The sequence below is a fragment of the Elgaria multicarinata genome, chromosome 4 (genome assembly GCF_023053635.1).
Source record: "Elgaria multicarinata webbii isolate HBS135686 ecotype San Diego chromosome 4, rElgMul1.1.pri, whole genome shotgun sequence".
NCBI classification, from domain to species: domain Eukaryota; kingdom Metazoa; phylum Chordata; class Lepidosauria; order Squamata; family Anguidae; genus Elgaria; species Elgaria multicarinata.
Window position 1 is genome coordinate 69,710,269 of NC_086174.1, and position 27,493 is coordinate 69,737,761.

Sequence of the window (27,493 nt, forward strand, 5' to 3'; positions counted from 1 at the left end):
AGAAAGTATGCCTAGAACCTTCACAAGATTTCTAGAGTAACCTAAAATTCAGTACCATACAAATAAGAACTATAAATTTGGTCCATCCTCCTCCTCACAAACCAGAAATGGCTTTCAGTACAGAAATTGTATGATAAATATTAAGACTCAAGAACAAAATCAAAACTCTATGAAATACCACACTTAAAAGCTGCTAGCCTTCTGCTCCCTATAACTGTCTGAATTTTGCAGTTTGATTCACCCAACAAAACTTTAATTCAGAAAATAAGCGCAACACCAAACTATGTGAAATGCCATCTTCAGAGTATTAAGATCAAGATGTCATTTCGTGGATGTGAATCAAAGATCCATACAAATTCCACGCAAAAAAATATGAATGTCTTATGCAAAATCTTATCAACCATCCTAAATTGATGGCACCTAGAAAAGCAAAACTTCATCAACTACAGACCTTGAGTCCAAATGAAGCATCCTCCGAGGCCAAGACTTCAACCTGAAATTATAAGGAGAAATATCATTTCAAAGGTAGCCACTTAAAAGGATCTCTGAACCACAACACCAGAAGCCATGGAGAAAATATATACTAGAACAAAAGACAGTGTAATCCTGTAACAGAAGATGTCTAGATATAGAATGGACAGTACCAAGCTATGAACTAAATATGCTCTCAACAAAAGTCAATAAGCTTCCTTTTAGGGGGACGGGGTGTATGTGTCAACAATCTGAGTTCAAACCACGATAAATTGTAGGTGGAGAAAATACTGCAATTTTTCATAATACATTTAAAATACATCATTCATGCAATATCCTTACCCTGCAAAAGCAAGCTGTACTGTTCTGCATGGAGAGAGGAACAAGCACATCAGGAAAGTAAGGAGGTTGCAGGTGTGTATGTATTGGTTTTACAAACCTCTGGGTGGCGTTCTTAAAGTATTTTCAATTAAGATGAGGAAAAAATATGCATGCCCTTTTAAATAACTGTGGACTGAGATATCCACAAATTGGAATTAAAATTATGAATTCAAGTTACTAATCCAGCAATGCTACTGCCAGGAGAGCAGAAGTCTGTCATGCTCTTTGCCCCAGCACCATGGCACCTTCCATTTTTTCCTGGGAATGTGAGATAATAAGTGATTTAACTGCACAGGGAGTATCTAGGTGTACTTCAAAGTTTCCTGCTGAAACCTCTCTACTTACATGGGTAAAACAGTGGCCTCCACTGCTATTCACATAGAATGCATCTTCTGAGTATGCTAACACCCAATCTTCTTCTGCTATTAATCTAATCAAGTTTTACTGTACCAATTATTCAGTTTGGCCACTGAGAGCCCTAGGAATTATGAGGTGCTGTATGATAAGTACTGTAAATCCCACTACAGCATACATCCTATTATTTTGTTAAACAAGCAAATGAACTTTATCTTTGAGAATTATCCTTCCAGGACTACTTCACTCTTTTGTAAGGCCTGTAACACCCAAGTCATTAACTGCCCTGCCACACTAGCTTTCGTAGAGTTGGAGTTCCCTTCTTCTTGAAACAGCTGCCGTCTTTCTTGATTCCTTGGTCCCCTGAGTATCCTTTTCTCTTTCCTAAGTTGGTGAGCTCCTGGTTGCTGGTTGCCCTATGCCCTTAAATCATTGCCTGCTCTGCTGGCCACCTGACAAAGCAATAAGGAAGAACTGGTGATCTCTCTATCCTGTCTTTTACTCTCTTCTCCTGCTTTTTCTAAGACCCACTGCAATTCTCTCCCCCTGCCCCTTTTCCTCAGAAGCCAAAAGCCATACTGTGCAGTCATGCTACAATCCCTTCCTCTCTTTCTCTCTCCCTAAGACTCTGAGAAGCCTTATAGTTAATCATTTCATTGCTATTTGTTATATTCTTCACAATAAACTTCATTTTCTGGAAAGGTTCTGACTTGATCTCTCTTGCTTCCCTGTGAATACCTGATGCACTTATAGAATCACAGAATCATAGAATAGCAGAGTTGGAAGGGGTCTACAAGGCCATCGAGTCCAACCCCCTGCTCAATGCAGGAATCCACCCTAAAGCATCTCTGACAGATGGTTGTCCAGCTGCCTCTTGAAGGCCTCTAGTGTGGGAGAGCCCACAACTTCACCAGGCAACTGATTCCATTGTCGTACTGCTCTAATAGTCAGGAAGTTTTTCCTGATGTCCAGCTGGAATCTGGCTTCCTTTAACTTGAGCCCATTATTCCGTGTCCGAGAAGAGATCCTGGCCCTCCTCTGCGTGACAACCTTTTAAGTATTTGAAGAGTGCTATCATGTCTCCCCTAAGTCTTCTCTTCTCCAGGCTAAACATGCCCAGTTCTTTCAGTCTCTTTTCATAGGGCTTTGTTTCCAGACCCCTGATCATCCTGGTTGCCCTCCTCTGAACACGCTCCAGCTTGTCTGCATCCTTCTTGAAATGTGGAGCCCAGAACTGGACGCAATACTCTAGATGAGGCCTAACCAGGGCTGAATAGAGAGGAACCAGTACCTCACATGATTTGGAAGCTATACTTCTATTAATGCAGCCCAAAATAGCATTTGCCTTTCTTGCAGCCATATCGCACTGTTGGCTCATATTCAGCTTGCGATCTACAACAATTCCAAGATCCTTCTCGTTTGTAGTATTGCTGAGCCAAGTATCCCCCATCTTGTAACTGTGCCTTTGGTTTCTATTTCCTAAATGTAGAACTTGGCATTTATCCCTATTAAATTTCATTCTGTTGTTTTCAGCCCAGCACTCCAGCCTAGCAAGATCACTTTGAAGTTTATTTCTGTCTTCCAAGGTATTAGCTATCCCACCCAATTTTGTGTCATCTGCAAATTTGATAAGCGTTCCCTGCACCTCCTCGGCCAAATCATTAATAAAAATGTTGAAGAGCACTTCACTTCCCAGACATAATAATTCTAGTTATGCATGCTTGGAACTCTACGTTTTGGTTAAAAGGTGCTAGTAGTGAATGGAGCCTATCCTTTGGCAGAATAAAGCCAGGGTAGCATCGGGAAACAGTTCCCCTAGTACACACTTGGGCTAAAATTGCCACAGTCTGCGGAAGGGCTTATTCCTCAAACACTGAGAAGTAGCCTGCAGATATGTTTAGAGATACATGTCTTGAACAAGTATGGTAACAATATTTAGAAAAACAGTAAATAACTAAACAAGTACACACACTAAATACAACTACAAACAGCACCTGTCAGTCTGTGACAACCAAGAAACTGGAATCTAGACATATATTGATATTCTTTAATGACTTCCAACTGTGAAAAAAGCTAGATTATTCACTCTTGAAGTAGTCCTAAGGTTCAAGTACACTAAGAAGAAATCCAGGCATAGGAAGCAGCTTAAGTGCTGGTCTACCAGTAGAGGCAACAGTAGGGCAATAGTTATTCCACCAGAGGTCCCCTTGCATGCTGGCAGAAAACTCCATTGGAGTAGATGTTCCACTGGTAGAGCATCAATAAAAATGTCATGGCGAGAATGGGCATGGATACACAATGGCTGTTTCTACACCTGCCTTTTCCCCCAGGATCGTCCTGGGATCCTCCCTGTGCATGCAAATGACACACAGGAGATCCCGGGAGCAAACATTGATGGTGCTATATAAATAAATAAATAATAATAATAATAATAACAGGGATGATCCCTCCATTTTCATGGGATAATCCTTAGGTGTAGGAAGGGCCAATGTCCAAAGCGCCTTCATTTTCCCAATACAACTACAGAAATGGGTACGGTTAACTCTCTCTCATTGACCCTATTCAGATGACATGCTAAGCCATGGTGGTTAAGCATTTTGAGTTTTGAACCACAGTTTAAACACGTTCACTAACCATTTGCTGCAAAGGGTTAGCGGCCTATGAACCATGGCTTAGCGTGTTGTCTCAAGGGGCTCATAGTGGTCAATGAAACGGAAGAAAAAAAAGACTCCCATCACCAATATCTTGCCCATAGCAACAGCAAAACAAAAGGGCAATTGATGTGGCAATGGCTCTGCAAGCAGATCTGCCCTCCCTGCTTTAATTTTATGGTAGGATTGCTCTGTAAATGATTGATCCTTTCTTGCTGGGATTTCTCACAAACACATACATTCACAGTTCTCTCTCTGCCTTTGTTCCCCAAGCCAAGAACTCTTATATACAATATAAATAAATAAATTCATACACATGACAAGAGCAGAAGGGAGAGGGCACCTAGACATTGGAATGTTTAAGGGGGCAACATGGCAGCAGAATATGTGGGAATTACCCTTAGAATCAATAGCCAGGGAAACTAGTTATTTGCCTTGAGCTTTGCATTCACTACTTTCTCCAGCCACAAAGTAATCCACTAGTCTAAATTTAAGAATACAAGATGTTGCCTAGCTTCAATACTCCTGCACCAACATGGTGGAAAAGGAACTAGAGTAATTGGTAACAGGCAGTGTAAAATAACACAAAATCCTGCCCCATCTTGAACGAAGCAGATTCTCCTAACACACCCTGAAATACAGAGTTGCTCTCCTGGGGCAGAGGGTACAGCTGTTTGATTGCAAAAACCCCCAAAACAATCGAAGCTTAGGAGCTCAAAAGAACGCATCCATGTTGTTAAATCTAGCAGGGTGTGGCCAATATGGTATATTTGGTGATCCACTAATCTTAAGACTTGTGTGCATGTGCGTGTCCAATTTTTCATTTTAAAGTATGAACTTATCATAGTTTATAATTAACCTGGTGACATGTGTGTCCTAAACAGGTTTATTCATATTGGAAGTATATCTGATTTCAAGGGGACTTACTTCAAAGTAAATACGTTTAGGGCTACAGCCTTATGTCCACATCTGTGTTCTGGGCTATACTCTGTGGCAGAATTTCAATTTACTGTCACCAATTCTAAGAAAATACACTACCTAAATTCTGAAGTTCTATAATAAAATAAATACATAACTTATACTGTTAGTTTTACCTTACCCTGTGCCTGTTTACTCTACCCTGTGTCTGTTTGCATTCTCTTCCCCTCCTTATTCTTTTACCATGATTTAATTAGAATGTAAGCCTAAGCGGCAGGGCCTTGCTATTTACTGTTTTACTCTGTACAGCACCATGTACATTGATGGTGCTATATAAATAAATAAATAAATAAATAATAATAATACTAATAATAATAATAATAATAATAATAAGAAGAAGAAGAAGAAGAAGAAGTCATTGACAGGCCACAGGCACCTGACAAAAAGGCAGTCGGGAAGGGCAGACAGACACTTGACTAAATGGGTTCACCAATTAAAATAGATCCAACTGAACCATTTACTAGGTTCCAACAGAAAATTCAATGTTCAAAACAATTAGCACAAAACAGAACATTTAATTACAGTGGAAAACCTATACATGAAGAAGTTAAAATCTGAGAAGGAAGGTTTTACAGACAGAGACCTAACTCATAAACTGGGGAGAAAGAGAAGAGAATATGAAAACATGTTTGATGCCATAGTTTCAGAATACTATATAAACTCTTAATTTAAAACCATTAGTTTTTTCTCTTCAGATAACAGAAACAAAAAGAGACAAGGAATTGTAACACCAAACAGCTACCTACTGAACACTTTCTTTCCTAAATAGAAATATTTCCTATATTAGGCTTACAAACTAAGCATCGTGAAGTTATCAGAGTAGATGGAGGTTCTAATTACAAAAAAATGTACTGAATAGTGCTGATAATGTCAATTCTATCTTTCTGGAAGAAATCAAAGAAGAACTGTCAAGTGCTTAGTTTCAATTTTGTGACACAATAATTCATGGCATGCCAACAGTCCAAATGTTCTCTTTGTTAATAGGGAAGTATTTCCCACCTTGGTATGCTGTATCCTACTCAGTTTAATTTCATCCTCTCAAATAAGGATGATTTAGTATGTGTGAAAACACATAGTCACAAAGTCACATAGAATAAGCTCTGCTTGGAACTCAAGCAAGGTTACAGCATCATTCAAGGATTGCAGAAACTGCTTTTCTTAGGAGTTTACAACCTTGCCTGGAAGGAATCCCCCTCTAGTGGGAACAGGAGGGTACTTCAAACAGTTTGCGAATAGGTCTTGTTACCCACCTAAGAAGTAAGCACAAGGGCATCTCTCTGTTATTGTTCATCTGCTTGTCACAGATCAAAGTGGATAATGAGTTTGGCTATCAACTGAAGGTAACCTGCCACTAAATAAAAGCTATTAGTAGCTGTGTTGGTGCCACAAAACTGGAAATATACCTAGCTATTAACAAAACAGTATGCAATGCAAACCTTTGAACCACACATTTCTCTCAGGCATAGGTGTTCGGGGAGTGGGGGTGAATACCTGCTTTTGCATTCTATTATTTCATAGCCCGACTATTATTATGCTGGGTGAGTCTTTTCTTCTTTAGAAAAAAAAAAAGCAGCAGCAGAAAGCCATAGTAAACTGTGGCTGGTACAGCAAAAGGTGCTTTTTGACATGCTCCATATTTCTCAATGTAGATTTCTAATAGCAGAAAACACTTCTGACAATTTTGTATAGATCATTGTGACCTCTAATTACTAAGAAAAGTCAGTAAAATAGTTTTCAAACATACCTCTCAGCAAGACATTACATTTTTTCCGTCAAAATGTGTCTTTTACTATGTAATACACATTTTAAAGTTCAAATTAAGAATTTTACAACTGCTGGAGTCATTCAGCTCACACGACTTTTGCCATATAGAACTGATATTTGTTTATGAGTTAAACTATGGAATTTTCTGCCAAAAGACGTAGTGATAGCCACAATTTTGGAAGGCTTTAAACTGACACCAGCTTTTTCCCTCTGCAAGGGTGAGGGATCTATTAAAATGGTCCGCCCCCCCCAGAGGCTAATGGATCCAGACTGTTTCTAGAGGGGTCATCGGCAGGGTTCCAACTGGTATGGTTGGTGCTCCATTCGAAACTCCAGTTGATCTATGGAATGTAGAAATGATTTGGGCAGTTGACATAATTGCTCCTGCAGTAGAGCTCATTCGATTCCATGGTATAAACCTGAGTTGAGAGCAATGAAAAAAGTAGGAGATGGCTTGAGTGCAGATGGAGAAAAACTCATAGTGGATCTGCATTTGAACACTGAACTATCTGCAATTGAACACTGGTGTGCGCCTATGGTCAGGTATATTCAGGGGAAGTGAGAGTGTCAAAGAAACATCTCACTGCCTCTCTTGAATCCTCTATCTACCACCCAGGGGAGCTTTTCAGGGTCATCCTATTACATGCTGGCCCTAAAGATACTGTGGATTCATCTGAAGCTTGCTGTAACATATCAGCTAGGCATTTCCAGGATAAAATCTCTTCCATCCGCCGAGACTTAGACTGTAGTGACACAGCAAGTGAATTAGGTGAGGCACCCATTGCTCAGCTGGGTCGAGTTTTCTTGGATGAGTTTCGGTTGATACAGCTCAAGGACGTTGACAAGTTGCTTTGCCAGGTTAGTGCAACCACTTCCGTACTGGATCATTGTCCCTCTTGGCTTATAAAAAACAGCAAGGAGGGAACAGCCTGCTAGGCCAAGGAGAGAATTAATGCCTCTTTTTGTCCCCTTTGGATCTGGAAGAACTTAACAACTTTAGGCTGGTTGCACTCTTGGATGAGACTGTTTATCTGGATCCATTTCAGTTGGAGTTCAGATCAGCTTTCAGTGCAGAAACAGCCTTGGTTGCCCTATTCAATGACCTATGTCAGGAGAGACACAGGGGGAATGTGACTCCTGGATCTCTCAGTACCATTGACCATGGCATCCCTCTGGGGTGAGTGTCTGAACTGGTAGTGGGGGGTACTGCATTGCATTGGTTCCGTTCCTACTTGGAGAATAATGCTCAGCCCTGTGGATTCTCCAGTATGGGATTCCTCAGGGGGCGGTTTTGTCCCCATGCTATTCAACATCTACATGAACCTGCTGAGTGGGGTCATCCAGTGTTTTGGAGTGTGTTGTCATGAATACGCTGATGACATGCAGCTTTATTTCTCCATTTCATATTCATCAGATGAGTCTGTGGATGTGCTAAATCAGTGCCTGGCTGCAACAATATATTGGATAAGGGCTAAAAATCTGAAACTCAATCCAGACAAGACTGAGATACTATTAGTGGATGGTTCTTCTGACCGGATGAAGGTGCTCAACCAGTTTTGGATGGAATTGCAATCCCCTTGAAGAAAAAGGTTCATGGCTTTGGGAGCCATCTCTGTCATTTGAGGCTCAGTGGCATGGAATGCCTTCTACCAGCTTCAGCTGGTGGCCCAGCTACGCCCCTATATGGACAGAGATAAACTAGTTTCAGTAATCTATGCTCTGGTAGATTACTGTAATGCACTCTACATGGGGCTACCTTTGAAGACAGTTCAGAAGCTGCAGCTTGTGCAAAATGTGGTGGCCAGATTGATAACGTAGACAAGAAGGCCTGACCCTATAACACTAATTGTGGCCCACTTGCAGTGGCTGCCTGTATGTTTCCGAGTCCGATTCAAGGTGCTGGTTTTAACCTATAAAGTCTTATATGACTTGGGACTGCAATACCTGATGGAGTGCCTATCCTGACCTGAACCTGATCAACATCTGAGGCATTCCTTCACTTGCCTTATTATTATTATTATTATTATTATTATTATTATTATTATTATTTATTTATTTATTTATTTATTTATTTATTTATTTATTTATATAGCACCATCAATGTACATGGTGCTGTACAGAGTAAAACAGTAAATAGCAAGGGAGGCTCGGAAGGTGGCAACAAGGGAGAGGGCCTTCTCAATGGTGGCCCCGATTATGGAATTTTCCCACTAAGGACCGCCTGGCTTCAACACTGTCATCTGTTCTGCACCAAGTTAAGACTTCCCTCTACTCCCAGGCATTTAATGGCATATGATGGGGCATTTATGTCAGATGCCTTTAACAGATGTACTACTTTATTGAAAAAATTAGCTATTCAAATTGTTTACAATTTTGTATATTGAAATTTTATGCTATTTTATTATCTTGTATCTATGATTTTTTGAATTGCTGTGAACTGCACAGAGAGCTTTGGCTGTTGGGCGGTAAAGAAATGTAAATAAATAAATAAAGTGATTAGACCTATTCATGAAGGATAAGGGTTTCAATGGCTAGTAGTCCTCATGGCTTTATGCTACCTCCAGTATCAAAGACAATATGCCTATGTATACCAGTAGCTGGGGAACATGAGTGAGAGGTATACTATTGCACTCATGTCCTACTTCTGGGTTTCCTAAAGGCAGCTGGTTCGCCACTGTGTGATGGATCCTTGGTGTGATCTAACATGACTTTTCTTATATTCTTGTGAAGAGTTTGGGACCTTCAGAGCAGATTTGGGATGCATGTGGGTGTCTAAAGCGGGAGGAGAGGATGGCAAAATCCTATTGCGTGATATTGGATCTGACTCATGATCTACTGTTTCATGTTTACAATCCTTGAACTCAGGATTTTTGCCCATAGTTTGTACTTTTACAAAATAAAATTTTGGCTCTGTGCCAAACCAGAAGCACGTGATCTATGTATCAAAATTGGGTTACGGCTGAAGCTTTTCAAAGCAGGAGGTAGAGGTAATTTAAAGTACATTATGGGTTAACAAGAGGCACCCTTTTCACATTTCCTCCCCAAACTGCTTCTCCCCAGCCATTTTTTTTCCCTTCTGGAGGAGCTCAAAAAAGCAGGAGTAAGCTCAATAGGAGAAAAGTGGCTGGGGAGCAGGGGTCACAGCTTATTTAATAAATTGCGTCTCCAAACCATAATTTTGCAATGTAACATCATCTGGAATGTAAGGAGATCATTCATATTTTGTGTATTGGGAGTGGGGGCTGTCTGTGGGGGCATAAATCCTTAAATCCAAACTTTTTCATTTGTGTTTACTCAGGCCTGCTACTCCAGATTTCCGTGGGAGTCTGCTAGAGAGAAGTCTGCCTGCAAATTAACCCAGAAATATGGGCCGGTGTTAACAACAAGCAAGAATCATTATAATCTACAGTACAGGCAGCTGGTGTGACAAATTAGTATAAATACTTTCAACAAAATATTTAAATGACAAGTCAAAATTATTTACATGAAGAGGGACCCTTCTCTAAAATGGCTGCAATAAGTCTCATTGTGCAAGCTTTGCATGGGGGCCGGGAGAAAGGGGACAATGCTGTATCCTCTAGATGTTTGTTAAAATAGCAGACTAAGGCCCCTACAAAGAGAAGGCAGAGACTTTTAATAGAGACCATTGATGTAATAAATTTGTTCATCTGCTTCCTTGAGGTGATTGTTCAACCAAAACCACCAGAGTAAACAGATTCTCCTTTTGCCCCCTCATAGCACACTTGCATTTGTACATTATATTCTGATACAAAGGGTGGATTGTGAATGTGCACAGTGCTGCTAGTGCAACTCATATGCACGTCTGAGGATTCTGGGGGCTGTATCAAGCTAAAACAAATAAACAAAACAAGTAGTTTTTATGAAGGACTCAGCTTCATTTTCATGTTACACAGAACTTTTCATCATGCAGACAAAAAAGATATAGAAAGCTATTGCATATAGAGCAATGATGGTTACAAATGAGAAGCATATTTTCAATTTCAGGCACTAATTTAGTCACAAAGCATTTAGCATTCAAACTTTTATATGCTCAAACTTTTAACAGCATTGTATTACAGACTATTAAAATGACCCAGAGGAACAGCAAAACCAGAAACCACATCCTGATTTTCCATCTGAAAATACTTTTCTTAACACTAACATATTCTCTTCCCAAATACAAATAAGCACTCAGACCAAATATGCTCAATGTACAACCATGCACAAAAGGTATCTACCAAGTCTCAGCAAGCTTGAGCAGACTTTTGATCTACTGTATTCATGTGGACAGATTTTGTCTGTCACCACAATGCACTGTTTAGATCATGACACTGTATTTTTATAATGATGGTTCTATTATATGCCCCATGTTAGATGCTGAACAACATGTGTTAAAGAACAACTGTAATTTCATTAAATAATACACTGGGGTTGCATTGATTTTTGTTTTAAAAAATTGGAAAGGTTTGTAGAAAACTCTGTAAACTTTGCCTGCAGGTGGATAAACGTAGTAGTAGTAGTAGTAGTAGTAGTAGTAGAAGAAGAAGAAGAAGAAGAAGAAGAAGAAGAAGAAGAAGAAATCGTCAAGTGTGAAAAATAATCTAGGTAAGATCGAAACCAAACAGGATATAAAACTTTGAAAGCGGTTTGAAAACGGTATATGGAATGTTGTCACGGGCCCCAACAGTTGCCAATACTGTTATAAACCATTTTATTTATTTATTTATTTATTTATTTATTTAAAACATTTATATCCCGCCCTATATCATTAAGATCTCAGGGTGGCATACAGATTATTAAGCAGTGGTATAGAATCTGCCCTAGTTTACAATGAAAACTGAATTGAATAGTTAAATTTGGACAATTTGTATCCATAACATTAACCTGGCTCAGACAATCTTTCCCTGCTGAACAACCTTATCCAGTTATCCATGGGTATATCATGACAAAGGAATAGCAGGTTCCCACCACATCTGCTGCTTCCACCCAGGTATTTCACACACTCAAAGGCCAAACTGTAAACATCAACTACAGGTGGAATTGGGGCAGAAGATTATGTTCCAGTCTATCAGTGCCAGCAACATATCCAGATACACTTACCAGTGCTTCAGCAAACATCTCAAACGTGGTAGCAGCTCACCACCACCACCACCCTGCCCAGCAGCAGTAGATCCTCATTCAGTAGCATTATCTGTACACCACATTCTGAAAGTTTAACACCAGATGTATGCTTCCCAAAGAGCTATCCTTAAGGAATAACATCTCAATGCACACCAGCATCTCCGCTCACTAACCTACATTCAGGTAGAAGGCAAGCTCCCTTCTTCATAATCCACATATATTGTAAGAGGTCACAACTGGATGCCTTTTCCGTTGCAGGTGTCTAGGAATGCAGGTCCCATGGTGCATTTGAATTAAGGTTACCCAAACTAAGACCTCAAACATCACCTATACAACCTGTATACTTACCCTTCAAGTGCCTTGATGGCCCAGACAATTCCCAACAAATATGTCCATCGGTAGAAACAGGCATTTGAATAAACAAATGTGGCTGCCACATGTCTAGTTTATTTGTATTATTATCTGTCAAATTCATAGCCCATTTTTCAAGTTCTCAAAGTGGGTTGAACTCAGCACAACTGAAAAAGTGTACTATTCAGACATAGTTCTCAGCTCCTCCAAAGAATTTTTTTGGGGAGGAAATTATACCTTATATATTGTGGTTTATCCAAATATTATCTGTGAGACTATGAGACTAGTTGGGTTCTTTTCACTAACACTATAGAGATTTGTTGAATCTTTTGAAAACAGTTTCTCCTTTTGAAACACCTTTCATTTCTCAGCGTAAGCAATTATCACCTTCTTCACAGTGCTTCGTGCTCTTGATATATGTGTTACCTTTGACAGATCTGCCTGTATTTGCTACTCTAGCCTTATATACCTACAATTTCTGCAGCACAAAATAACTCAGCATCATTGATATTGCCTCAATTAAACAAAATATAATTTTAAAACTTTTAAGCAAAATGACACAATTGAAACTTAAGCTTTGTGTTTTCCCTTAGTCTTCTTTCAAGAACTGCCTTAAGTGTATGTTATTAGGCTGCTTAACAGAGCAATCCTACTGTATGTTTACGGAGAGAAGGGGGAAGAAATCTGCTTGTGGAGCAACTACCACAATCATTGCCCTGCCATTTCACTGTCGGGAGGGTGCAAGGTCAGGGGGGCAGCTTTTTCTTTTTCCCTCCCATTGAAAACAATGGAAGGGAATTAACTACACCAGGATGTGCCACTAATGTGGATGTGTAAAGAAGACAAAGGGGCTTTGGGTGTAGAATTCCATGCCTGTTGCCAATATGCCCCATGAAAAGGGGGGAGCTTCCAATGATGGGAGTGTCGTCCTACTGCATATCTCTACTGGCGGAGCACCATTTATGTCCTTCCTATGGCCCCTCAGTTGACTTTACAGAGGAGTTTGGGTTGCACTGTTAAACAAGCTTTGGCTGAAATATTCTTGTCTTTTATTTTTTTAAATCCACAAAGCAGTAAAGAGGGCAATAAGAGAAGCAAACATATTTGACATGATTCAATTTTATACTTTTGTACTGTAAAAGTAGAGCACAAGTGGGGAATCTCTTTCAGCCAGAGGACCGAATTCAATTTTGGAGAAGCTCTCAGGGTGGACAGGGACAAAGACAAAAGGGGTGGGCCCCAAAATTCCAAAACTACGAGCATATTGTAGCTGAAAGTTCTTTCTGCTAGGATCTAAGCCTCAAGAGACGCATTTCAGTTTTTTTAGAATGGGGAGAAAACTGCACAAAAACCAGGAAACCACCAAACAATCAGGGGTTAGGGGAATAGACCTGGGAGAAAGGAGGCCTTCTGGGGGACTTTCAGGCTTGGGGTTCCCAACCTCTGCGGTAGAGGAAAGGCTGTAGAGGAAAGCCTACCTATCACAGTCTTTTCCTTTTCCTAAAGTATGTAAAGGTAGAATTTGGAAAACAGTTGAATTTTAAAAATATGTTTCACATTCTTTCAGGTTAAATCAACTGTTATGATTGGGATATGACAAAATACAACCTACCTGTCCATGTGTACACAGATATCAAATATTTGCAATTTTTATAATAGTGTTCTTTGTAAACCTATTTTAGAAAAACCTTACTCACAACCTGAAGAAGATTGATGTTGGCAAGTAATTGTTCATTATTGTACTCATAAGAAATGTTGTATGTAAATTTTGCTGAATGGACAGAAATTAAAAAGGGGGAAGGATTATAGTGTAATTTTAACAACTTCAGTGGTGATGTTAGTATATTTGATGGAGATGAATATAATCTTTTAAATTATAGCAAAATGACATAAATAATATCTATGCAATGGTAAATGAACTGCATTGTGCTTTTGGCTGAGAATCTACATCAACAAAAAGGCTCAGTTGACCAAGTGTCATGATACCAGAGTTCAAGAGCAGAATGCAAAAAAGGTCTGGATTCTTAAGTATATTTACTACTAACAGGTTGGAATTGCCTGTAGATTGATACAAAGAAGGCTTCAAGCAAATCTACACAGCTTCACTGTTGGACACATTTTGCCCACCCCACCTGAGTGAAGGCATGCCTGCTAAGCATGTTCCCTCCCTCTAGCCCCGTAAGGGTGGTGTCTGTCCACTCTATCCCCCTTAGATGGAGGTGCCCCAAAGCAGAGCGGAGGGACCAGGCCTATAACTCGGCCTACAAATCTTCCCTGGCTTCAAGTTGTGCTTGTTCTTTTTTAATACTTTAACATATTTTATTTAAAAATAATAATATTTGGGGCTTTTTTAATGTCTAAAAAAATGGATGTTGTATAGTTACAATCTGATCGCTGCTGTGCTGAATCATGATGCGAAGTTTGGTTGAAATCCATCAAATGGTATTGAAGCAGTTTATCTTTAAAAATTTGATTTGCCATCTTTTTGGTTGAAGATGTAGATTGAAATTTTCACTATGCCTAAAAACCATCCCAGATAGAATAGAGCAAATCCTGAAAGTTTCATAACAATTGGATGTACAGTTTTTGAGTCCATAGAGGACATACAGATAAACACTTCCAATATATACAAGATAGATGAAATAAATCACATTTAGTCCAGTAGGGCTTGCTTCTGAGTAAATTTGTTTAGGATCAGGCTGTAAAATAATACGCTAGAGAAGAAATATATAAAAGCCATTGGATACAATCCACTGGGAACATTCCCCCTGCAAGCATTAGTGAAATGCAGGTGTGTAAGGAACCAATAGTATCTTGTGGAACTTTTATTAATCCTATTTGGGGCTGTAAAGTAGAATTTCCAAGGATTGTACTGTCCATTTTACAAAGGAAGGTTAAACTGCAAAATTTCAGGTAATTTATCGTCCTGTTCCTTTGAAATTAAAAATGTGAATGTTGGAATTCAAGCACCTGGACACATAACTTTCAAACAAATGTGCCAGTGATAAGAGGAATAACCCTTTCTCAAGCTCTTTCTTGGCAACAGAACTCTATAAATCCAAACAAATAAATATCACTGCAGCTGTTTAGCAATTTGTGGGCAATAGACTGTAGCTAGAATGTTGAGTTTGTACTTGGGAATCTTGGGGTCTAATCCTTACTCAGCCATGGCATTCTATGAATGGTATTCAGCAAATTATTATTTCACAATTTATTATGATAGCAAATGGAATTTATCTTTTTTCTACTAGATGTAGGCCTTAGCTGCACCTACCTGTTAGCACGCAACGGAGGAGGGAAGATCTCGTGATGTGTTTATTGTGCGATCCCTCCCGTTTACACGTGATGCGCGATAACCTCAGAAGGAGAGGTGCCGCGCCCGCCATTTTTTAATTAAAGGGCCAGCAGCGCACGAATGCTTGTACGCAAAAGGTAAGTAATTTTTTTATTTAAAATATTTTCCCCGCTCCCCCCACCCAACCCCCAATAGGGGCAGCGCTCCTGAGGAGCGCTGCGGCCCATGTGTGGCTCCCAGCTCCTCACGAGGAACCAGGTCAACCCACAGTGTCCGAGACCACAGAAAAACTGGGGCTAAAGGGGAGGGTGAGATCCTGGGGCAAGGGAGGGATCATCCCTCCCTGATCCCGGGATCCCCTGTTCATCATGTAGATGCACAGGGACAATCCTGGTGATCACCCCGGGATTTCGCCCCATCTAGCTATGGCCATAGACTGCTATGGTAATGGTAAATTATCTTATTATCATAACATTATGAAAATTATGTAATTTATTTTTGTGTAAAAACAGTTCGTTATGGCCTCTTTACCATTCGTCCCACTGATTGTGGCTATGGAGCACACTGCCTTTGCTCCATTGCAATTAATTACAGTTATGTAGAGCCCTATAGCATAATGTTACTTGAAAAGTATTTTATAGCAAAGACCTTGTGTATAGAAGTATTTAGTCTGAAGAGAAAACTAATCCAGAAATTTAGTTTAGTCTGATTTGGGGGTGGGGTGTTTGTGTGGAGGCAACACACTAGTCTTTTCTATCTTGAAGGAGAGAAATTGCTGTAACACTTTGTCAGCAAACTGTTTGCTGCCTTCTTAAGTTGTTCCCTATAAAAGCATAGTACTGGAATAAGTAGCATTTTCTACCATACTGATGACAACTCATTTTAGTTATGTAGTACTTCCTTTCCCATTAGGCCTTCCGTTTACTCCTAGTATTTTGCAAAATATTTGAAATAGGAACCCAGAGAATGCATTACATAGAGTCATGTCCAAAACAATAGTGTTAGCTATTAACAATTTAGGTGTATGCGTACTCTCTCTCTCTCTCTCTCTCTCTCTCTCTCTCTCTCTCACACACACACACACACACACACACACACACACACACGTACTTAAATAGTTCCTTACATTTGTGGGCAATGTTTAGATGCTTGCAGATGTCAACCAATAGAGGTTTATGCTACTTAAGCAGCATTTAACAATATGAGGGAGAGTTGTGTCTTCTGTTGTAATAACACAGTCTAAGCTAGTGCAGCAAACTGTGTCCTTGAGCTGCTGTGTTATCTATATATGCTAATAAGGAGAACAAGGAGAATTAACAAGGAAGTGTGGGATACAGGCATGCAGGGAAGGACAGACTGATTTAAATCAAAGTGATTTAAATCACCCAAGAAAAAGACCTGATTTAAATAATTGATTTAAATCAAGTTTCCAATTTTCTAATTAATATATTTCCTGAAGATGCATGCGTACTAATTAGTTGTTATAACAATTAAAACATATTGGTTCTTGCAACCTAGGAGCAGAAAGCAAACCTCTGTTCATGCAGCTAATATGTCTATGGAATTACAGAATTTATATTTGCAGAGACGGGGGAGAAATTGTGAAATTATGATTATTTGTTTCTCTTTTTACACAAGAAAGGACATTAAGCAAAACCATTTACTTGAATTCTTATGGCACAGTCACATACAACTCTACTCAGAAGCAAGACCTATTGAGTTCAATGAGATTTCCAGGTCAGTGTACAGGAATGTTCTTACTTAGAACATTTCAGAAGCAAGGGCTAGTATTTACTGGACAGAACAATATTTTGCCATGAAAGCAAAATAAATGTCCAGATTGTCTGCATGACTAATCTAAATATTCACAGCAAATTATAATTGCATTTTATTTCCAATATTTGACCTCAAAATCAGATGTTCTTAACTTTAGGTTATTCTTTTACCTTGAAAAAAGAGGCTCTGTAGCTCAATTTAGACAGGCCATGCCATGGGTTGACTTTCAGACATAAAGGCAGATAATGATCTAGCTCTCCCTGTGGAGCACTGCCCTCACTCTATGGCCTGCTTTGCATGTAACATTATGAAGCTGAGAATGAGCATTGGGCCACACACTCCTTTCTTGTCTCCGCATGCCGGCTTCAGATTCAGTGAAGCTTAATGTCTGTTTACCAGCCAGGATTAAACTGTGATTTCAGAATCTATTTAGTTAATCAAAATTAAGCCAATTTCCCATTTCAGACATAATGGGACATAGTGAGAAACTGTGGCTTATTTTAACCAGGATCAAAACACCAAGATGGGGTCATTATGTCCCAATTGATCCTATGTCATCTTTCGACTCGCTTGCCTCCTTCCAGAGTCCCTGGATGCTACCCCAAACCATGTGCTTGACTGCTAGCAGAGTGACATCATATGTGCTGCCATGTTATCATTGGGCAGTTACTCATCGTTGGGTGGGCTAACCAAGAGTTTTGAGTACTTCCATTATTTGGATTACTCCCTCTTCAAGTCTGATGAGCTGGATAAGCAAGGGCAAATGACAAAACTGGGTAGTGCTCACAGCTGTGACTTGATTCATTTTTGTCTCCTATCAATTAAATATACCAAATATCTGAAAAATGTAATTCCTTACAAAATGTAGTTGGCCACTGCAGGGAGTGAAGGCCTTGCATAATTAGTCAAACCATCACTGCTTGAAAACATCATCTAATAAGATTTGGTTTTTGCCTCCCAATATAAGCAAAATCCCAAACGCCAGTGATGTGAAAGGGTAAATGAAATATGGAGACCATGTCCTACTAACAACTTATGAATGCTTAACTTGTCCCTTGGACGTGGAGCTACACTAACTATCCCTAACACAGAGCTGTACAACCACCCAAGGTCATTCATATCTTTCATGATTTCCTTAATCATAATCATGGAAGTTGTTTCATGAACAGATGCCCCAGTTTTAAAAAGTGTAATGTGCATGCCTTTCTCTTGTTTGTAAATTCACAGTGGACTGGTTAACACAGCATGTGATATATGTCTTGTCTTGGCTGCTCAATTTCCATCCCTGACTCCTCTGTCAAGCAGAAGAAGCTGAGAAATGCTCTGTTGTCTGTTGGGGGATATTTTACTATAATTTGTTATTTTGTTTTACTTTTGAGAAGTGGAAGTAAGGTTCCAAATCTTGAATGGATACAATGTGGAATTTAAAAACAACTCTGCTTTAAAAGAATTCAGTTCACAGTTGCTGGAAAAGTACAACACCCATAAAAGATGTATTGTGAAGGATTTTGAAGGAACTTAAGAAAGGCAGTAAGGGAGCAAGTGTTGAACATAACATTCCTTTATTAAAAAGTTAGTGACAATGAATCTTGAAAGAAACCTTGAGGCAACGGATGGAATGTTGCACAGAGAGGAACACAGTACTACTTTGAAAAGTAGAGAAAATACTCCACTGTGCTTTTAAAACCCTATCCCAAGCAAAACATCCCCTCCAGTGTAAACTATACTATTTTAAAAACTGTTTTCTAAAACTAGAATCAGCCCCAGCAGGACAAATAGCAAAGCCCTTAAAAAGTCTTCTAATTGTAAGGGAATTTTTAAAAGGATAATTTTAAAGATTTTTAACTTTTTACTTCGCAGATGGTCTTCAATCATATCCCCACATTCACTTTTAGCAATTATCATGTAATTCCACAGATTTTTACACTGAAATGAATTCATCTGCCATATCACCTGTATTGTAATAAAGGTATATGTTTGAATTATACAAGCGTTTGATAATTTCTGCTCTTAATTTTAATAATTGTAAATAACATTTCTAGATGATTTGTAATTTCATGAGATTGTAAAATCAGCATTTATGTTATTAATGACTTTATCATTATATACTACATACATACTTATTATATAGTTAATACATTTATTATGTCAATATTCCAGGTCCTTAAGTATGCTACGTTAGAGGACTCTAAGATCAGAATTTGCCTTGGAGCTCCCAGTTTACCTCTCTGCAGCCCTGTATAAACCGTTTAATGATTCCCCTGTTTTCATTTCTCTAAGAATGTCATGGCCCCTCAAAACAACAAAGAATGTGTAATATAATTGATTAAAGCACCAGTGAGAAGAAAAATAAACAAACTTCCAACCAGAACATGCCTTAATTCTTTTAGATTCCACACACACCTCTTCATCCATAGTCTTATCTTGACAAACTATTGACCCATTAAGGACCACTTCACACATGCAGGCTAGACCAGAGTGCACATCCTGACAGGGAGCTTCAGCCAGTTCACGCTCCCCAAGAAAGGAAAGATTTATCACATTCACACTTCACATTTTTAGATTGAGGGCAGTGCTCCACAGGGAGAGCTAGATCTCTCATGTCATGGGTTCCAAAGGAAATTTGGGAACTAAAAAAGCACCAGTTTTATACTACAGATACATGGAGCCTCAATCTACACTGCCCTTTCACTACCCAATTTAAACCTTATTTGCCCTTCTTTCCACTACCCAGAATGATGCAAAGACAATAAAATTGTATGAAAGCAACACATGTTACACTCCCTAACTGGCAATTAATTGCAGCCTTTTCTCCAATATAAATACTTCATACTGAAAAACCAGTACTTAAGGCTAGTAGGTTTTGTTGTGTGATAGTTACTGGTTGGTCAGAAAGTTTAGGCTTCTTTCTTTCTTTTTGAGAGGAAAATATAGAACAGATAAGATGTAATTTTGAAGGAGGGGGGTGATCAGTCCAGCAGATGCAAATGTGGTAGGCAATTACTAAAGTAGATGATTACAAAATAGAGGGAAATATAATGTACCTTCTGTGTGAGAGGTAGTTGGAGAGAAGATTCAAAAAGGCATGACAAGAACACATCAGATGATCGCACAGAAAGCATTAGGGTTTTCAAGAAATGTCTACCATCTCTTGAACAATTACATACATAGCATTTCCAGCTTTCTCTCAAAAGGAACAATTGTTCCCAACCTAATGTATCAGTGTAGGGCAATATAAAATCAGTATGGCAAGAGAGATTTACATTGCTTTGTCTCTTTACATATATAAAAACCCATTAACACAATATATACATAAAACCTTTACAATACACAATAGATGTCTTTCAAACCTTGTAACTAACTCTGCATGTTTCAGTTATGAAGTCAGAAATCAGTTCTGCATTCTGGGGTGAAAATGGCCATGCATAATATAGAAAGATTTCAGCAGGATAAAAGTTTTTGGTGGTTCAAGATGTGAGCAATGTCATATACCATAGGGGAAGGTTTAAAAACAAAACAATTGTACCTAACAGAAAACTCCTTCCTAATCCCAAAAATTACAATTAAGCTAACCATATCAAACTACTATTTTATTTCAAATGAATGAAGATCCACGAAATGAATAGTTAAGAAACTAATGCTGCATTAAAAAAGCAGCAGCATTCCTAGACAAACATAACACCTTTACATACATTCCCCCAGCAAAAGTCTAATGAGTTTCAAGCAAACAGCTAATAAATGCTAGCACAGATATTAACATACAGCACTAAAAGACAGGCTCAGACATGCACATGAGATTACCCAATGTGAAAAGCAGCAGTTCTGGTGATCTCTATAGAGAGAAATTTTCATTGCTTTGTCTCCCTACATGTATAAAAATCTATAAAGATAATGGAAGTGTAAACACTTCATAATGCACCCTAGACACCTTCCAAACTCCATAACTGAATCTATATTCTCCAATTATGAAGTCTGCATCAGTTCTGTACTCTGGGGTGGAAGCACTGAAGACTGAGCTTAGACCAAGGAGCTCATTTTACATGGGCTTTGAGGAAAGACTCAAAGTGCACCCTCAAAGGTGAAAGGCTAGTGCTTTAATCTCTAAACTATCCAGCCTTGGCAGATCTTTTTCAACACTTTCATGTTTTCTAGAGTCCATTTCATGAATACAAATGTACTGCCTTTTTTTAAAACAAAAAAAAGTAGTTTTTTTCAAATGAAGAGTATGTGGTTCAAAGTAAAAGGAATCTCATCACTGATATGTTTTCCTGTAATTGGACTTCCAAGTAATTTACAAATAGCTGTCTTGTTTTAAGGCTTTTCATGCCAAACATGAACATGTAAATGTTTACTTCATTTGCTTAATTTACAAGACTGCATCTAAGATAAGCATGGAACTAACTAAGCCTGTTTCACAACCAAAATAACCTATCATAGCCTTGGGCTATGGCTATACCTTGAAACCCAGATTTAGTATTTGAGTGGATTTTTTGTAAATTAAATATTATCTCCTACACAGTCAGTAGGTCTTATCTTTATTTCGATTCAACTCAGGTCACTGTCAATGCAAATTTATTACCAAACCTGATAATCAATCCTGTCTTTTCCCATATAGCTTTTATAGTACATCTGGTAAAATATGTTACATATAAAATATACTAGTAAAATAATGTCTAAAAATAACTAGTATGAATATAATTCATTTCCTCATGAAAACAGCAGCCCATGACTGCCCCCAAAACATACACCTATTCAGGAAATATAATGTATTTAATGAGTTGCTTTTTCAGAAGTTATTTTTATTTTATTTTAATATATTCCAGAGGTTTTTAAATCTATGACCAGTAGAAAATGCATTTCTTGCTCAAGAGGCTTACTATGCAACAGTGATCTCAGACCAACTGTTACCAGTGGGTGTCAGCCTAGCAGTACAATAATAGTATGGGGGAGGGGGAAAACAAACTGGAACGTTTAGTTAAAAACAGAAACCCCAAACTACACTTTTCATCAAATGAAGAGGGGCAAATAATATACTATTCCATTATCGTTCAATTATCAGAGATATTCAATCCTAGCCCAATACAAGGGGGGAGAGAGAGGGGTGCACTTCCAAAATGGAGTGTGAGAAGACTGCCTCTTTAATGAAGAACTTGCAAAGCTAAGAGGATCTGTAGACCCCATATTATTAATCTGTGCCAATTTATCTAGTATCACTCAAGATAATATATATATATATATATATATATATATATATATATATATATATATATATGGTACTCATCTGAGCAGACTGACAGCACCTAATCAGTACTTGCCCTGTCACAATATTTGTCCCTCCTACACATTAAGAGTCGGGGGGGGGGGATACCAGAGATGTATGGGTGCTGTTTTGTAATTTGTTTTCGTACTTGTCTATTCCAGCAAAAATAGAGATGTTAAAAGTAGATCTCACTTTAAAATGAAACTCTTGGGTTCCTCATCAGTAGCAAATAGCTTGTGAAAACAAAAACAAAAAATAAACAAATGTCTATCATAGTTTGCTGTCAAAGTGATAACATCCATTTTTTAGTTTTAGTTATGATTTAAAAAATAAACAAGCAAAAAACATATACCCTAGTTTCAGCTTCAAGATTTGATGTGTAATAGATGTTTTTGAAGTTTTATACTTCTGTCTCTGCTCTTTCCAAATTTTATTAGAAGCTATAAAAAACAAGAGAAATAGTCTCACATGGATTCACAACCTCTGCATAAGTAGGTAACAAATAAGAAGCCAGATTTCTTTTCCTTCTTCGGCTGTCTCTAGTCCTCCAGAACGAACTCTAGAATAATAGTGACACTCGTTTTATATATAGAATATATAATTTATACTCCACCATATCACTGAGGCTCAAAGCATAACTGTTTCTCTATCTTATTCTTCTCACACCATCCCTTTGAGGTAGACCACTATTAGTCTCACTTTTATATATGGAATGGAGAAGAGGGAATAGTATCTATCCCAACTAAATGTTGAAATTTGAATCAAGATCTCCTAAATCCAGAATCAACACTCCATCAAACATTCCCACCCCACCCTACACTACCCCACCCCACCATTATTATTAACAACATGAGTTTAATATTTAAATGCCATGAAAAAAGGACCAATTCAAGCAGAGATAAAACATAACACATTAGGAAAGAAGCATTCTACCCAGGGTGACTTACAACAACTTAAGGAGTAAGACTAATGCAATATGTGACATCAATTTATTGCAATCAATGTATATTATTTTCTTAGGTTGAGTCTTGTAGGCTTATTCCTTGTGTGTGTGTATGTGTGCGCGTGCATGAGTGCACATTTATTTAGAGAACAGAGAGAGATCCTCATGGAGATTATACTAAGGAAAATGCTAAAATCCTTGTAAAACTAGAGAGAGCAGAATGAAGTGGACAGCAAATGAGACAGAAAAGAAAGAAAAGTTTGCAGGCATAGACAGAGCTCTGCTTTACAAGACACAAAAATGCCCTGAGTCGGTTTTCCCGCCAGTCAAGGTTGATGAGGCTGCATTTGGCTCAGACGAGCAGCTATTAAACAAATGGAACCAAAGTGCCTAAGCAGTAACTGCCATCCTGCGCTCTGCTCCCACAGCTGCTCTGGAGCCTAGAAAAGAGCCAATGGCAGGAAGCTGTCCCATCCCCCACAGCAGATCAACCAGACCTGTTTTTGTCTGCTTCAGCAGTAGCGCTCCAACGCTCTTATAGCTTCCTCCCCCCATCTTATTTTCCATCCTCTTTCAACCATCATCCACTCATTTTAATTACGCAGAACGAGTTGCAACTCATCCGCCTGGAAGTTATATTAAAAGGGGGATGGGAAGAAGAAGAGAAAGAAAGACTCAAAGAGGGTTGGAACGGAGCAGAGCAGATGAGGGTGGATGTGTGTGCTTAAAGATGGTCTGATAAACAACGCTCCTTGCCTTGCAGTAAATTTTAAAGCAACATTTTATTTTAAGCATCCTCCTATGTCAGCAGAAACTTTCAAAACAAATTCCTCCCTGCCTCTTGCTCCCATCGTCTCTGTTTCTCATGTGCCCTCAGTGAACAGCAGAATTCAAACGTGGTATACACAGTGTGCGTGTGGTGTTCTTAGATATATGTAAAACAAGACGGGGGGGGGGGGAAGTGAAGGAAAACAAACCACATTGCAACTCACTGATGCCTGTGAGGCAAGAACAAAGCTAGGGAATGTGGGTGTGAATTGGCTGCCATAGCTTTTATATGTGTGGCTCCCAGATTTATAGAGGGTTAAACTTAAAACGCAAGAACAAACCCTAATGTAACAAACAACAATTAAAGGGAAAACTGAGAGGAGGGTGGAGGGAGGCTCAGAGGGAGGGATGCCTTTAAGAAAAGAGAAATGGCCTGCCATTTGCATTGGCCCCATCCTCTGAGGGGAGGATATTTGCCCTCAGCACGCAATCCTTCTCAGCATTTATATGGATTTACAAAGGCACATCTGTGCGTGTTGGAGGGCCAGCCTGACGTGTTTTCTGCTAGCAGCAGCTGCGGTTTCTGAGGAAACAAGGCTGATTTTCTAGTCAGGCTGGAGGATTTTTTTGCAAGAGCCTACGTGTGGGGGTGGGGGATAAGGGAGGGAAGGAGGGAGAGAAAGCACAGCAATAAAATCTCCAGAGCTCAGAAGGGGGAGGGGCAGGGCAGAAGAGACTGCTGGGAATTCTCTTGTGCTGGCTTTCTCAGCATAGCTTTTTAGTGTTGCAATCACTATTATTTATTTTGAAGGTTTAAAGCCCAATGACTAACTATTTTTGTATGTGCACGTGTTTGCTTACAAATTGGGGTTCAATTTACAAAGGGATGCATCATGTATCATTGCAGCAATCATCATCATCTTCATCATCATCGTTTTTAAAAAGTTGAATTGCTTATGTTTCCCACGCTTTCTTTCTAGTGTGTCTTCTCACCTTTTCCTGTAGCCCTTATGATACATTTTTCTGAGTTGGATCAGGCACTTGAAAATATATTTCGTCTATAATTTACAATATAGGTCTGTTACATGAAAACATTTGTATCCAGGGAAAAGTGTTTTCAGATAAAAAGATGTGTTCCTTTCTTCTTCGCTTTTCAAAAGTCTCTTCTTTCTCTTTCAAACCCAGATCTTAGCAACCAATAAAAATAGCTAAATTATCATGTTGATGAATGATTAACTATGGAAGTGGCATAGCCAGCATGGAAAGGTAAGGGGGAAGGGAGAGCCCAGGCAAGCAACAGAGCAACATACACATATATACATGGTCACAGAGAGCGAGAGAGAAGGGGCCCTCTTAGGGAGGCTCTTGTATAACAACTGCTATTGCAAATTTCCACTTTCATTAAACACGATTGTTTAGAGTTATAACTACGAATGGGAAGTGTTTACATTTAACTGTGCAATGGTTGTCCAAAGAGGGTTGCCAACATTTCAAATTAAAAACTAACAAAATAAAAATCACCCTGTGAGAACTGGGTTGGTCCTTAAAACGGAATCTAATAAGACTGGAGGTGGACCTTGTGTACACCCAGCAAAGGACCCCTAGGAAAATGTTCTGGTCATCCAACAATGGTACTCAAATTTGGGTTACAGCTCCCATCATATTCCTAGCTAGCATGGCCAATTGGCAGGGAAGCTAGGAGTTATAGTCCAACAACATTTGGGGACCAAAGCTCGGGAACTACTGCTATAAAGTATACAGCTATTACATGTGTTCATAAATGCCTTGTCTCCAAACTATATCATGACATGATATATCGTCACATCATCAATTTAGATTACCAATATACCACAATTAAAAAAACAAACAGGTTATAACAGATAACTCAAGAAAGGGAGCCAGGCCACAGCTTATATCAATCACATAGTTGGAAAACCTAAGGACAGTAGTGCATGCGCTGGTAACTTCTGCAATGCACTCTACATAGGGCTACCTCTGTGCTTAGTCCGGAAACTTCATTTAGTCCTAAGTATGGCAGCCAGGCTGGTCACTGGTACATCTAAAGATGACCACATTACACCAGTTTTAAAATCTCTTCACTGGCTGCCAATTAGTTTCTAGGCGAAGTACAAAGTGTTGGTTATTACCTTTAAAGCCCTACATGGTTTGGGTCCAGGCTACCTGAGGGTTCGCCTTCTCCCATACAATCCGCCTCGCACACTCAGGTCCTCTGGGAAGAATCTACTTCAGCTAATACAAACTAGATTAACAACGGTTACCCAGAGGAGCTTCTCTTCTGCTGCTCCCAGACTGTGGAATGGTCTGCCGGAGGAAATTCGTCAACTTGACGGTCTTTTAGAATTTAAAAAAGCAATAAAGACTGATCTATTCCAGCAGGCCTATCCAGTGAAATTTTAGAATGTTTTAAAGATGTTTTAATCATGTATGGTATGTTTTTAATCAGTTTTTAATGTTATTTTATATCATGTTTTATACTGTTTGTTTTATACTTTGAATGGTTTTAGTTTTTGTGAACCGCCCAGGGAGCTTCGGCTGTTGGGCGGTGTAAAAATGAAATAAATAACAACAACAACAACAACAACAACAACATATATGCACAAGACATTAAGCAAGCAGAAAAATACATATATACATACTTTCTCTCACTTGATTCATGCATACATACCATAGACCCAAAGTGATAAGACATTTCCCAACTCTCTCCCCCCACAGCAGGTCCCAGCCTGGCCAGATTCAGGACTAGTAGTCACTGATAGCCTTGTCCTCCAGGAATTTATCTAATCACTTTTTAAAGCCATCCAAACTGGTGGCCATCAGTACATCTTGTGGAACTGAATTCCATAGTTTATGCGTTGTGTGAAGAAATACTTCCTTTAATCTGTCCTGGACCTCCCACCAACCAGCTTCATAGGATGACCCTGGTTTTAGTATTATGAGAGAGCGAGGAAAAGGTCTCCCTAACCACTTTTTCCAAACCATACAAAAGTTTGGTTATTATTATTATTATTATTATTATTATTATTATTTATTTATATAGCACCATCAGTGTACATTACCTTTATTATCATCTCTCTTTACTTGCATTTTTTTCTAAGCTAAACAATCTCAGCTGCTGGAACTTTTCCGCATAGAGAAGTTGTTCTAGCCCCTTGATCATTTTAGTTGCTCTTTTCTGCACTTTTCCCAATTCTACAATGTCCTTTTTTAGATGTGGTGACCAAAACTGAACACAATATTCTAAGTGTGGTTGCACCATAAGAGTTGAATAAAGGCAATATGATACTGGCAGTTATATTCTGAATTCCTTTTCTGATTATGCCTAAAATACAATTTGCCTTTTTCACTGCATCCGCACACTG

The 27,493-nt window shown here is 38.9% G+C and overlaps 1 protein-coding gene across 5 annotated transcripts in view; it reads right to left on the reverse strand.

Moving 5' to 3' along the window:
- ARID1B (AT-rich interaction domain 1B) overlaps positions 1 to 27,493 on the reverse strand; it is a 433,853-nt gene that overhangs the window by 208,462 nt on the left and 197,898 nt on the right. For all 5 annotated transcript variants that reach the window (XM_063124513.1, XM_063124512.1, XM_063124510.1 and 2 more), the window contains exon 5: positions 452 to 493. In XM_063124513.1, coding sequence (XP_062980583.1) covers positions 452 to 493 — 42 coding nt within the window. The remainder of the gene's footprint in view (positions 1 to 451; positions 494 to 27,493) is intronic.